Source organism: Bacillus rossius, chromosome 17, assembly GCF_032445375.1.
Source record: "Bacillus rossius redtenbacheri isolate Brsri chromosome 17, Brsri_v3, whole genome shotgun sequence".
Classification (NCBI taxonomy): domain Eukaryota; kingdom Metazoa; phylum Arthropoda; class Insecta; order Phasmatodea; family Bacillidae; genus Bacillus; species Bacillus rossius.
The window spans coordinates 29,455,021-29,470,711 of record NC_086344.1 but is presented as its reverse complement, the minus strand read 5'-3'; the positions used below and the strand labels follow the sequence as shown (position 1 = coordinate 29,470,711).

Sequence of the window (15,691 nt, the reverse complement as noted above, 5' to 3'; positions counted from 1 at the left end):
TGATGTCAGACCTAGGTCATGTATTCACGTGGTCAAATTAACTTCACTTACTGCTACTACAGCATGTCGGTGATGCGAACTCACAAGATTTTACCCATCCAAAAAGAGTCCAACACGCACATGATACAGTCGAGTATATACAATGTACTAGTGTACATATGCGTATACATGCACACAGGCCGCTGCGCGTTGCCAGTCTGGCGCAACACGTCACTAGCATGTCGGTGACGCGAAACCCATTAAGTTTTGCCCCTGCCAAAAATCGCTCAACGCGCCTAAAGAAGTTTTCACTTCAAAAATAGTGAGTGCATAGTAGGCTATGCACTAGACTGTGCACACCAACCGTGAAAATCGGTTTACAATTGAAATCTTCCCGTTGTTATTAGCCAATGAATATTCGCGATGTATGGCGGTAACAGTAAATAATTACATTAATTACCAAAATAATTATTTCGTGACATCAGACCAGTATTTTTTAAATTCAATTTTTCAACATATAATTTAATTGAGCTTGTGCATAGTTCATTGTTAACGATTATAAACACGAAATGTTTTTTAAAAATTTTTTCAATTACATTTATTGCTAGTGACTAAGTAAATGCAATAATTTATTTTGGAAGCAATATCTACCCAAGTATTGTAATATCACGAAAATTTATTGCCACTTTATAATTGATAAATATTGTTTAAAGTGGAATACAGGTCCGGTAGGATAGCCCAATTAATCAAGTATAGTTTTATTCATCAACTACTATTTCGCACTTTTTTTCCTAAATTAGAATGCTGACATAATTTAAACGAATATCCACAAAATAATCACACTTTCATAAGTCCGCCATTTACTCTCCCCAAATTAGCTCGAGTTGACTAATATATATTGGCTTGCGCTTGTTAAAAATAACGAAATAACCATTTAGCGTATGTACGCGGTGCAGACGTGCGTTCGAAATACGCTATCTTATTTACCTTATCATCTTAAATGTATACCGCAAGTAAACATTCTCGGATACACCGTGTTGGTTGGATACATTTAAATTTGAAGGCAGGAAATTAAAAATAAAAAAATAAAAATATCTGTAAAAAATAAAAAAAATCAGATAGTTTTCAATAGAAATTTTTAAAAGGAGATTGCTTTGTTCAAAATAAATAAATAAAATCTTTATAGACCTAAGCGAAGGCGGATATCACAGACAATACTTTACAATAGTGTATATAGAAAGAAAGAAAAAAAAAACTCAACAAAGGAGAGGGGAGGAGGAAAATTCCGGATTCAAAACAAAATTTTCTCATACTACAGGGCATTCTTCATTGTTTATATTTACTTTCGTAAGTTCAAAAAGGAGGGGTAAATGCTCCCCCTTTCCTCCCTTTCTTCCTTGATAAGCCCGTGATACTTAATAAAGCAATGAAGATGATATACTCAAAACACCATTTTTTTTTAACGTGACCTTATACCAGCTATTGCCTCAGTTGGCCCTCGCTAACACGAGTACCTCCGGAGCCTAGGTCAATAGCGAAACCAAAGAACACTGACCTACCCTACTACGTACCAACACGCGAGTTGGTACACTCACTTTCAACACGGAAGTCACGTCAATGCGGTGTATGGACTAGCGTCACATAAAACTCGTCTCAAAATGTTACCTATTGTGCTGAAAATACTCGCGCACATTCGATCGTACTTGGAAGTGGGCTAGGGTACATTAAAATGAACTTTTTTTTTTTTTACGTGACAACGTCTAATAAATCGATGAACGCCGGCTGCACGCACGAAAAAGTGTCCCGTTACGCACATTGTCTCGTTATGCTGTGTCCCGTTACTCTCATTGTACGCTTGCGCCGCATCTATCTCTCTTCCACTCGATTGGAACCATCGATTTGACTTTTTCGAGGCACATTATTCTTGAAACACTCCCATTCGTTTACTTCTTCTCCTATCATCGTCCTATCCTTAACAGAATAACACAGATTGGAAGAAGTTAAATATGTACAGAAGTTATAGTTAAAATAATCTCTTCGTTAAAGTAATAAACAAATTTGAATTTATGAGTGCAAATAAAAGTAAATTTATCAATTAAATTGTAGATTTCATTTCACTCCTTTGTACCCATACAAAATAGTGATAGTTCAATAAAAATGATTCTTTTTTATTCATAATAGTATGCAATCATTTCATCAATGTTTTGTTATGACGTCACGTTAAACTATCGTCCGTAAACCGACTTTACAGACAAACAATTTTTTTTAAACAAAATTCACTGCATACTTACATATAATTATATTTTTATGTGCAACATGTTAGCTCTCGGTATACGTCACGTGTGACGGAAATGTGTGACGGAAATGGAACGGAAATGTGTGACCATGTACCCACCACGCAGCTAGCAACGGTCAGATCTCTTTTACCAGGCTCTAGAACGTTACATCAATTAAAAGCTTAAGAAATATATAACTACTTTTGAAGTAGCTTGGCTTTTGGGTTGTAGCCGCGTCCTTGACGAATAATTCACCGTCGTTTCGGTCGACATTGCAGTCGCCATCATTAGGGAGCAGTTACCGCCTGAGTAGGTGACTGCTCCCTAATGATGGCTACTGCAATGACCGACTTGGGATTTGTTTTATTTTTGCGCAGGAAAAAATGAATTCAAATATTTAAAGTGGTCGGTTAGGTTGGCTACATTAAAACACTTTAAAACACTATGGACGGTTAGTTAGGTTAGTACAGCTACATTAAAATAAACAGAGAAATATAAATATATATAAATAAACCCGAGGTTGGCCGAAGGTGAACATTCGGGCGTGTTCGGGCAGGGACAGAACTTGATGTACATCTTAGGCTTCCCTTTTTAGACCTATTGGTATAACAGAAGGTTTAGTATATATAAATCGGGCATCGTGTGGGGCGGGATAAAGTACGTCATCCAGTCTCTCAAACAACAGGACAGCCCTGGCTAGCTTCGATCGAGTGTTAAGGCCCTTGACCGGACTGTATCGCCGCTGGAAGGGGGATATTGGGAACGGATGCGGTGCAGAGGACGAGAAGGAAGGACGAAAGAAAGAGGAGGAGGGGAGATAGAGGATGACCTACAAGTATACGTAATCCTATTACAGGGCGGGGTCTACTCGTCCGGGCCATGTTGGTACGAAGTCAGGGAGAGAGTTGTTGCCGTGTTAGGCCCTTTCTACAATGGCACGGGAACGGAGACACGGATAACGCACACGGAGACACAGATAACGCAAACGGAGACACGGATAACGCAAACGGAGACACGGATAACGCGAACGGAGACACGGATAATGCGATCGGAGACACGGATAACGCACACGGAGACACGGATAACGCAAACGGAGAGACACGGATAACGCAAACGGAGACACGGATAACGCAAACGGAGACACGCATAACGCAAACGGAGACACGGATAACGCACACGGAGACACGGATAACGCAAACGGAGACACGGATAACGCAAACGGAGAGACACGGATAACGCAAACGGAGGCACGGATAACGCAAACGGAGGCACGGATAACGCAAACGGAGACACGGATAACGCAAACGGAGACACGGATAACGCAAACGGAGAGACACGGATAACGCAAACGGAGACACGGATAACGCAAACGGAGACACGGATAACGCAAACGGAGACATTGATAACGCGAACGGAGACACGGATAACGCACACGGAGACACGGAGACACGGATAACGCAAACGGAGACACGGACACAGTTAACGCACACGGAGACACGGAGACACGGAGACACGGATAACGCAAACGGAGACACGGATAACGCAAACGGAAACGGATTTCCCCCGAAAAATTTCACTATCGCGTGTTTTGCTCCCACAATGCACAAAAAAACCGAACCAAAATGGTAACCAATGAAATAGAATTTCAAGAAAAATATTAATCTTAGAAATTATAGCTCTGGCAATATTTACACAAAAAATAAAAAAATGAAGTAATAATAGAACACTAGATATTCTTGTATTTTAAACAATTTTTAACGTATTTATAACATGAACAAACACCGCAGCCAAGAACTCGGAGGCTTCTATTGGTCGCAAGGGACGACGTGAACACAAGAGCTAATCCGTAAGGGCCCGTCTCCGTATGCGAGCTACTGTAGAATGGGCCTAAGCGACAAGGGCTGCGTATACTGGCGCGCAGTATTCTTAGTCGAGCATTAGCATTAGCCAACCATGCGATCTGAACGGTAGCCAATAACATTACAAGGAGGAGAAATGTAAAAAAAAAAAAAAAAAAAATATAGAAGCTGTAATGCAATTTCGTTGAGCAATTTCAAGAAGGGGGGGGGGGGGAGCTGAATTGTTGCCCCTTGGCAGGGCATCCCTTCAGGATTTTTCTGGCAATGGTTTGTTTGTACAGCGACTGGAAGGGCAGCCCATCCAAGGGGCAACAATTCAGACAACCTTTCAAAAACACTACTGTCAGAAAAATCCTGATGGACTGCCCTTCCAAGGGGCATGTTTTCAGGATTATTTAAACACTTAAAGAAACATGTTTTCAGAAATTGGATGGGCTGCCCTTCCAGTCGCTGTACAAACAAACCATTGCCAGAAAAATCCTGAAGGGCTGTCCTTCCAAGGGGCAGTATTTCAGTCGCCCCTTCAAGAATCTGTACCAGGTTTTTCATGCCTCAAACGTACACAGAAACACGCGTTATCATCATCATTTCTCACTCTCATAAAAAACACGGTTTGAAAAACGAAATGAATGGTCTTAGGAAAAAAAAACAAAAAAACAAATAGTAAACTTAAAATAATGTACTTAATAAAATTCTTAACACTGACTGATAGACAACGCAAAGCCTAAAACCGTTGGGTCTAGAAGAATGAAATATGACACAGGAGTTTCTTATATAACTTAGGTCAGCACTAAGAAAGGGATTTTTTTTTTTGAAAATTCATCCCCTAAGGACGTTAAATAGGGGATGAAAGTTTGTGTGTGTTTATATATATCTATATAAACATATATTAATCATAGACATTCAAAGTAACTGATGTACAAACTGCGAGTGTAAATTCTCTAGGTCCGCCAAGCAATAGCCGTGAAGCCATTACGTTTTGCTATTGTAACGAATACAGTAGAGAGTAAGAAAAAAATCTTATCAAATTAGTGTATTGTCATCGGTCCTCGATAAATCTACAGTGTTAGAATGAAATCTGGCCGTTTAAAGTGGGTCAAAATCGCACCCAAAGGAGTCGGTTACAAACATACAAACAAACATACAGGTAAAGCTAATAAAAATGAAAGCTCTTGACCGTTTTTCACCATGTTTCATACAATTATCGTTACGCATTTTTACTTTATTGTTTACTGTTTTAATTAAAATGAATTATCACAAAACATCAGCACAGACGGCAGTTCATTAGTTCTGCAGTTTAGTTTAGAACTACGCAAATAGATGGCATCGCATTGAATGAATTGAACTGCATTGCATGGAAACGTGGAATTTGATATTTAGACTTCTGAAAAACTTCGAAAGTAAGTACCAAACAAAATAATTACGTTTTGAATGATTTAAGGGTTGATTTATCAAAAGGTAAATGTCACAGACCTGAAAAAAGAAGTACGGAAAACGCATAGAAACAAACGGGGAAGAAAAAGCTTCAGAGATATTTATGTTAAAGTGAATGTATGCAATAAGATAATAAGTAATAAATAGTCTTATTTTAAAAAAAGTAACTTAGGTATATGTATGTTTTTCGGGTTTATTCATATGTTTTAGTTTAGCATTTAAGTAATTTTTAGTAAGGTTTTGTTTTGTAAATATGTGTAAGTAATGAAGTATTGAATTTAAATAAACATTATTCTTATTCTTATTCCAAAAACAATTTAGGTGGATGTAAGTTTTCAGGTTTATTTTAGTTTTTTTTTATGGTCTAGCATTTTTTTCGTTTAGCATTCGAGTAATTTTTAGTTACGTTATGATTTGTAAAAATGAATAGATTTTTTTTTATGCTGATCACACTTAACTTTGATTGTATTTATTTAAAATTGGTTGGGAAATTTTTGATGATTGACTTGATCCTACTTAATCCTATTGTAGGAGACGGCGCTTGCTTATTACGGGCCTTATCTTTTTTTTATTTATATATATCAAGTAATGCGTAATGATTTGCATGGGCAGATCGTAAGGTATATTGCGGATAACTGGATAGAATTTTTAAGTAGCTTGGCTTCTGGGCTGTAGCATAGGTAACTGCTCCCTGATGATGGCGGCTGCAATGTCGACCAAAACGTCGGTGGAATTATTCGCCAAGGACACGGCTACAACCCAGAAGCCAAGCTACTTCAGACAATGGCCTTGAAAGCCTGCGCACATAGGATATTTTTTTATTATGTCACGTGATGAAAATGAAGATAACTACGCCACATGTCCGATTTTAACAACAACACGATAAAAAACATCAACGTCCGATAATTCAGGCGAGTTGGAAGCAAACTGGGCGAATATTACCGTTTGTTTCTTAAGTCCGTCGAGATGGTACATTTCATGTCGGAACAGGAACCGAGCAACGCGGGCATATCTGTGCCAATGAGGCGGGATGATAAGCGCGACGCTCGCTGGTGCTTCTAGCGCGGTTATCTCCTCTGGACTGGCGCGCAGTCTTCTCGTCGTGCATCGAGCGGCGACCGTGACATCACACGGCGGAGAAATGAAGATAGATATGTAATACAAGTCCCTTGAGTGCTTTCAAGAATATGCACCGGTTGTTTTACGCCTAAAAATTACTCTGAAAACATACGTTTTAGCCATTTTAACTCTTCTAGAAAATATAGTTTAAAAACTTAATCCGAAATCAAAAGTACTTTACGGCCCTCAACAAACTCTTAAATGCTTTTCGTAAGCAGACACCACTCGGATATCGTGAGTAGTTTTGAAATCACGTTGTTTCTCCTGAAGCTCTGCGCACCGCGTGTGTGGCCGGGGGGCCTTACGCGGCTTAGGTTCAAAGCAAGTCTTTCAAGCAGGCATTTTGATCCATATGCCTCGCACGAAAATTCTTTTTTCGCAGGTTTTGGACACAGGTATTTCAAAAGTTATTTCATGCTAAAAAAATTGGTTGTCTGTAAAGTCGGTTTACGGACGATAGTTTAACGTGACGTCATAACAAAACATTGATGAAATGATTGCATACTTTCATGAATAAAATTGAATCTTTTTTATTGAATTATCACTCTTTTGTATGGATACAAAGAAGGAGTGAAATGAAATCTACAATTTAATTGATAAATTTACTTTTATTTGCACTCATTAATTCGAATATGTTTATTACTTTAACGAACAGATTATTTTAAATATAACTTTTATACATGTTTGCTATTTAACTTCTTCCAATCTGTGTTATTCTGTTAAGGATAGGATGATGATAGTAAAAGTAGGAAACGAATGGGAGTGTTTCAAGATTAATGTGCCTCGAAAAAGTCAAATCGATGGTTGTTCAAATCGAGTGGAAGAAAGCGTACAATGAGCGTGACGGGGCAATGTGCTTAACGGGACAATGAGTCATCCTTTTTCGTGCGTGCAGCCGGCGTTCATCGATTTATTAGACGTTGTCACGTCAAAAAAGTAATAATAAAAACGCGAAGAGTAGAAATACCAGTAACTCCGTTGCCTGAGGGTCAGTCCTAGTATTTATCTTCGCCATACCACATCTTAGAACAGATTGCTACAACACAGAAGTCACAAGACGGGCTCGATAAAAGGGCTTATCGTCGTTTGCTTTGCCCCATAAACTACACTAGAAACATGTAACAGAACCATACGTATCAAACCTCTGAGTATTCTTGAATCATTTTCGCAAAAAAGACACCACGCGGAATCGTGTACAGTTTTTCAATCACGTGTGTCATTTTTTTTTCTGAAGCTCTGCACATCGTAGGTGTGCCCAGGTAGTCGGGGCCCCATAAGGGGGATTTTCAAACTGCTGAGGATATCCTAATGGTGTCTGTTCACGAAAATGATTTAAGAATACGTTGAGGTCGAATAAGTAGTTTTTTTTTTTTTACGTATTTTGTTCTTACACAGTATTTTCAGGAGAGTGAAAATTGCTAAAAACGAATGTTTTCATAATAAGGACGAAACATTCTTGAAATCAGGTCAAGGGTATTCCATTGTGCCTTTATCTTCATTCCTCCGCCAGTTCAGAGCCTTGCGCTTAGAGGCGATATCGCGCTAGAAGCACCAGCGAGCGTCGCACTTATCAACCCCGCCTCACTGACACAAATATAAACCCAGACTAAGCGGGAGGGCGTATGTACTGTTCCAGATCATTATTTTATACTTACGTTCCACACGGTTAAATTTGCCGACGTTTTGAGTGGCTGGCTGCCCTTTCACAAAAGTATGCTATATATATATATATATATATATATATATATATATATATGTGTGTGTGTGTGTGTGTGTGTTTACATATATAAAGCACACTTTTTGTTTAATTAGCTGGTGTGCAGTATGGAAAAGGAAAATGAAATGGAATAAAAATTGAAACTTATTAAGTTTAAAAGTCAAATTTACTGGCTCCTATGGGATATGGTTTAATTTATTTCAGAAACAAATTGAGTTTTGTATGATCTTAAAAGGCTAAAAAAATACAGTTTTTACATAATTTTTTTCTGAAAGGAATTTTAACAATACCACGCTATAGCCACTGGGATTGCCTCTCAACACAAAATTCATAAGTTATTTATCTCATTTGGTTCTCCTAATTCATACTGCACGAATATGTAAAAAATTTCAACTTTACCAGCTAATTATGCAAAAGGTATGCACTTTGTGTATACATAGGATATATATATATATTTTTTTTTGTTGAAGCCCGGCCACTCATAAAGTCCACAAGTTTATCCGTGTCAAACGTAAAAATTAAATCATGACCTTAAACGGACATACACTTTTTTAAGGTCCTTTCCGCAATGGCACGTAAACAGAGACGGATCACGTAAACGTAGACGGATCTCACGGAACATTTCACCGTCGCGGCTCTGCTGTTTCCGCAATGCACGGAAACGTAACAAACGACATCCAAATGAGATTACATTTCAAGGTTACGAAATATTCTATTTAATTTAAAAAAAAAACACACACAATCATGCTTCGAAACCACGGCACAGGACGAATTTACACAAATAATAAAAATAAACTACGTGTTATTGTACTCGAAACAATTTTTAACGTATTCAGAACATAAACAAACGTGCCTAACCACCGCGGAAAAGTACTATGCTTCTATTGGTCGCACGAAGGAATCGTAAACGGAAGAGCTCAGCATTTCCGAAATATTTTTTTAATGGAGCCTTTTTTGGACAGACACAAGCCATTGCAGTTTTGCACTGTTTGTGGTGGAAAAATTCCGAAAATCAAATTTTATCTTTGAATTTAATCTTAATTTGAATTTTTATCTTTGCATTTTATTATTATTTTTTTAATTTTCGAAATTTTTCCATGACAAACAGTCAGTGGTGGATCCAAAACGGGGGGGGGGGGGGGGGGGGGCATCTAGGGCGAGTGCCCCCCCCCCCCCCCGAAAAACCATTGTCTGCTACATTAATATTGCCGACAAATATGACTGTTCCTGAAACCAAAAAAATATTTTATTATAATTAATGAATTTCTTGTAGAATCATAACATCTGGTGGTTGGATGTTATGTGTAGTGTGAGTAGATTAAATAAAAAATTTAGTAATTTTAAGACATTTTTTCTCTGGCTATTCTGAAATCCTAGAGTGCCCCCCCTCCGAGGTATCCGCCACTGCAGACAGTGCAAAACTGCAACGGTGTTATGTCCAAAAAAAAAAAAGCTGCATTAAATCAAGAATCCCCACTGCATGACCCATTCAAAGAACGTATTGCCCAGCTGAGGCGTACGGGCCTGTCTCCGTCTGCCTGCCGTTGTAGGAACTCCTGTTCCCGTTGAGATACGTATACGCACAGGGGGCCCATGCATATTTCGCGAAAAAAGATTCCGAGACCAGCTTGAGAGTCACAAAACAACGTAGCACCGTCTTGTGTTCCGTGATTTGGCGAGTTCCTTACAGGTTGCATGTCGATTGTTACAACACCATTCACATTAAGTAAGTGCGTGATCAAACTAGTCCTGATTGGCCCGGTCGAACAAGGCGACGACTTCTCGCGCAGACGGCCGCCAATCGCGAGGAAGAAACCGCTGGTGCGGGTGTACCTCGTTGCATTCTGGTAGACGTTCAGGGTTTTTTTTTTTCCCGCGAAAAAATACATGCCCTTACGTATACGTAGGGACCTGAAAAATTCGCGGGTTCATTTCGTGCTATGCTAAAAATTCAAATAATTATACCTTAGTGCTGCTTTCTGTCATCGGTTCACTGTTAAATCCGGAGGACTGAGGGCCAATTAGAGGACCCTCACTCATAGAAGTGTCGAATCACAGGCCACCCAGTTGAGACGACTCGAAAGTCAGCAGCCAATGAACAGTTGGCATTTGCCCGAGTGTGTAGAGGATATTGGAGTCTATCCTGGAGGTCATTGAACCCGCAAATGTTTCCGGTCTCTACGTATACGTAGAGACCTGAAAAATTCGCGGATTCATTTCACGGCAGCCTAAAAATTCATACAGTTATACCTCAGTGCTGCCTCTGCTATTGGCTCACAACTCACCCGGATGACTCTGGGCCAGTGAGAAACACTCAACCGAAGCTGTATCGAATCACAGACCACTACAATGGGACACCTTCACAAGACAGCGGCCAATGAGAGGGTGACATTTGACCGAGTGTACGTAGAACTATAGAGTTCATCCTAGAGGTCATTGAACACGTGAATTTTTCCTGTCCCTACGTAAACGTTATCGTGCCATCGAAGAACGGGTCGCAAAGGAGGCCGAGATACTCACTGTCCTGTAGGTGTTGGAGCACCATCGCTGTGGACACCCTCCGGGAAACGCGCTACGCACCACACCCGCGCACCGCCGAGACAGCACCGCGACTGGGAGGGACCCGAAGGGAGGCTGGGTGTCTGGACCAGCACGGCTCCCCCCCACACCCGCGCATGCGCACTGGGGTCGACGCGCGTCTGGCCCCGTCCCGTCGCCGTTGCGGCGCATGTCCGGGTGACGATGACGGCATGCCACGGGGATTCCGGCACGGCCCCGCGATAACTATGGCGCGCGGCCCGAAACTACGGCACGCAAAACCGAAACTACGGCACGCAAAACCGAAACTAGGGCACGCAAAACCGAAACTACGGCACGCAAAACCATAACTACTGCGCGCGAAACCGTAACTACGGCACGCGAAACCGTAACTACGGCACGCAAAACCGTAACTACGACACGTAAACCGTAACTACGGCACGCGAGCCACACATGGTGTCGTTATTGAATTAAGAACATTACTTCCCCACTGCGAGGTCATTCTTTTATTAATCATTTTCCTTATTTTTTTCTTTTTAATTTTTGACACCAAAATCAATATTCTACAGAAAATATAACACTAAATTTTTTTCTTGGAAAAAAAAATATAAATTCAAATTGATTGGGTAAGATTAAAAAAATATCTAGGATTTAAATTTTGCGTGAAAATAATCGTTTATTTAAGCAAATAACTTTTTAAGTTAACACGGAAAAAATTTTTTTACTCTACAAATAGTCAAAGTTGCACGATGAAACATTTTTACCGCATAAGCCGTACAAAAATATTTCTCCCCCGAAAAAGTATAGTAAGAATGTAAATTTTTTTAAAAATTATTATCGATAAATCGAAAAAACTGTTATCACATTATAATTTCTTTTTCCCCTTTGCATTGTGTGCGTGTGCATCGTATTTGTAATGTGTGACTAAATATGCGTGAATGTGTGTGTTAATTTGTATGACTTATTACTAGAAAATGTATTTGTATTTCTAGGACGATTAGATATACATCGTGGTTAGTTGTTACAAAATGTCTCATTACAAAAAAATTTTACTATAGTTAAAATTATTGCATTTATTATACTTTTTAAAACTTTTTTCGCCCTGTATGTATCGTGTTTGAAATAATATAATTTTTTTAAAAGTCAATTTTTAATATCGCATATGTTAGGTCACGTTTAATTTTTTATTCATTAATTTTTATATTATTTTTATAATTGCTAGTTACTTGTTCCTTTAGCTTGTATTTGTAAATGGTTTTCATTTATTTGGCCACATTTTTTATTAAGGTTATCTTAAGCTGAATACCAGCTTCGCTAACAGAAGCGTAAGTGATAAGGCAAATAGAGACAAATAAAAACGTTTATAACAATTACAGAAAGGCAGACTTAAATCTTAAAAGAGTATTTTTTTTACTGCTCATTGTATTTTTTTTTTTTAATATTTTGAGATTCGTAACATAATTTTTATTTTGATCGGTGACATTTTTAACAACCAAGCTACATATAAAAAATTGGTCGTTGTTATCTACGTTTCGCTGAACATTCGTAGAAATCACGACTCAAAAATGGCTACGTGCAAATTATTGACAGCATCCGGATGCTACACATCCATTAGAAATGCGTCCTATGCATTGTGGCTGTGCACTTTCTAGGGCATGTAGGCATGTGTGTGCTAAGCATTCGGATACATATTTAGTTTATATATATACATATGTTATGATAAAATACAAAAAAAAAGGTGCTTTTCTAAAACGTGTATAATTTCATGACTTGTATTACTACCGATTTCAAAAATAAAAAATTGGTTGTCTGTAAAGTCGGTTTACGGACGATAGTTTAACGTGACAACGTCATAACAAAACATTTATGAAATGATTGCATACTTTTATGAATAAAATTGAATCATTTTTATTGAATTATCACTATTTTGTATGGATACAAAGAAGGAGTGAAATGAAATCTACAATTTAATTGATAAATTTACTTTTATTTGCACTCATTAATTCAAATATGTTTATTACTTTAACGAAGAGATTATTTTAACTATTGACTTTTATACATGTTTGCTATTTAACTTCTTCCAATCAGTGTTATTCTGTTAAGGATAGGACGATGATAGGAAAAGTAGGAAACGAATGGGAGTGTTTTAAGGATGATGTGAAGGAAAATGGCTTACCCAACACCTAGATGCAGTCAAAAATAATATATTTGCACCACGGACTCTGCAGCAATGCTAGGAGGAACGGGTTAGCAAAGAGCAGTGAAAATGTTACACTGAAATGCATGAAAACAGAATTACGCCACGGACTCGGTCGCAATGCTAGGAGGTTCAGGTTAGCAAAGAGCAATATAAAATGAGCGTAACGCGACACAGCGAAACGGGACCATGTGCGTAACGGGACACTTTTTCGTGCGTGCAGCCGGCGTTCATCGATTTATTAGACGTTATCACGACAAAAAAATTAAAATAAATGTTTTAATGAGATAAAAAAATGTGGAAAATGTATAGCAAAGGAATGGACCAAATGTTTAAGGGCATGTTGACTAGGTGCGACCTTTGAATATATATACTGTATAGAAGTCGCGAGTGGATAGGATTTACTCTACGTTTTTCAGAAGCGTATGATGAGCAGCTTGGGAACTTCACCGCTGCAGAGCGCTGCCGTAACGCCCTGTATCGTCTTAGTTGTTATTTACACGTTAGAGCGCAGCGCTGTCGCCCGCTGTCATTCCCCGCACCCCCCATCCATCATTCACTGCAGCTCAACGTCGTTCAACGGGAGGGGGAAGGGGTGTTAAGAGTTCGACACTTGTCCGCTAGGGACCACCACAAGTCGATGCCCTAGAGATGGTGGCGATTGCGGCGGTGAATTAACCAACTACCTCAAAACCGTATTAGAAATTTTAACCTGGGCTGGCGACTTCTATACAGTATATATATTCAAAGGTACGACATTCGAACTACCAGCCAGCCAAGCTGAGAGGCGCTGGATACGAGAACACGCCCTGGAATTAGAACGGAAAATAACCATGAAAGGGGTTGGGGGGGTTTGTTGAGAGGGTCGACAAGGAGAAGGGGAATGGTGGGAGTGAATCCACCCCCTCCCACCCGAGCTAGGGGTTTTACCGGTCGCGAATCGATAACAAGGGACTTCCAGAATGGCAAGAGTGGCGCACGCCACATTACACGGTCACTATAATCCAAATAATATTTATATTAATCAATCCAACAACACAACTGCAAATATTTACTGATGTGTAACATCTTAGCTCTCGGTAATACGGCATTCCGCGGATGGGACGGATGTCCCTACGAACGGAAATGTGTAACCACGGTGCTGCCATCTGTAGCGGATGGCGCGAACAAAAAGTTCAAAACGCCAAAAGGGGAAGATTTAAAGTATTAACTGTTTAGTGTAATTTAACATGATGAGCAGTATTTTTTTAATAAGATTCCTTGTCGAAAATCAGGTCCAAAGCCGGGGTTTAGTATTTTTTTTTTTCCAATACTTTTTTCGCTTTTATCGGAGCCCTTTCATTATATAGTTTAAAATTTCGGTTTGCGTATGGAGTGATTCGAGATGTCGACGTAGCTGCTCTGGCAGTGAATTCTAGCGGCGGGTGCGGAAACCACGTGTGATTCGCGTCCAGTTGTGTACATTCATAACGCTTGAAATTATTTCAATGAATTCTGCGCTACGTTTCGTGTCCGAGTTTCGTATTACTTTAAGTGTGTCTGCAACGTGAGAACACATGAATTGGGACGTTGCCGAGGTCAGATGTTACACACCTCTGGCGACTACTGAAAGACTAGCTCACATTTATTTTATTTACTTTACTAATTCCGTGGACTTAAGTTACGAAGTTAAGGCTTTTCCTTACACTTAACCACATAATTTTTTTTTCAAAGTACTTACATATAAACTGATAGTAAAACAAAACACCGATAACTAAGTTAACCTTAATAAAATTTGTAGCCAAAAAAAATTAACGCAATTTACAAATACAATAGTAACTAAATAAACAAATTACTAGCAAGTATAAAAAAAATTAAACATGAACTAACATACGAGATATTAAAAATTGATTTTTAAAAAATGCATATTATCAAACAAGGTACGTATACAGGACGAAAAATAGTTTGAGAATCTATCAATGCAATAATTTCAACTGCAGTAAAAATAATTTTGTGATAAAAACCGTTCCAACGACAGACCAAGATGTGCTTAACAATCCTAAAAATACAAATACTTTTTTTCTGATAAAGATTTATATAAATACACACAATATTTAAGGCATATTTAGTCGCATGCAGCGGAAGAGTTTGTCGGTATAATTCAGACTCGTGCTGCATTTGTTCACTCCCCCCCCCCCCCCCCCCCCCCACCCCCCGCCACGCCCAAGGCTCTGGAAGAACAAGCGAGGCGGGTGAGTGCTGCAATTCGCCACCCGCGGCGCTGCTGTGCCTTCCGGTCTCTGAGAGGCTCACTTCCGGCGGATATTGCGAGCTTATTGGGCAGTTCACACACACACACACACACACACACACACACACACACACACCTACTCTCTCTCTCTCTTTATCATTCTCTTTTCCAGTCTCTTATTTCAGTCTCTTTAGATCTCCCTCTATAATTCTTAGTTTCATTCCCTCTTTCTTTCTGTTTAATTTCCTTATTTTTTATCCTCTCTATCATTCACTCTCCATCCTCTCTTTCATCCTTTCATTCTCTTTTTTCAATATCTCTAATTCTCTCTCTCTCATTTTT

At 39.1% G+C, this 15,691-nt stretch overlaps 1 protein-coding gene across 4 annotated transcripts in view; it reads right to left on the bottom strand.

Moving 5' to 3' along the window:
* The window catches only part of LOC134540631 (protein Fe65 homolog), a 244,498-nt gene that overhangs the window by 111,287 nt on the left and 117,520 nt on the right, over positions 1-15,691 (bottom strand). The window contains exon 1 of one of the 4 annotated variants that reach the window (XM_063383484.1): positions 10,905-11,049. The exons of the other annotated variants lie outside the window; for them this stretch is intronic. Within the exon in view, the coding sequence (XP_063239554.1) occupies positions 10,905-10,929 (25 nt within the window). The 5' untranslated portion in view covers positions 10,930-11,049. Of the gene's footprint in view, positions 1-10,904; positions 11,050-15,691 lie in introns of those variants that run through there. 4 annotated transcript variants of the gene reach the window in all.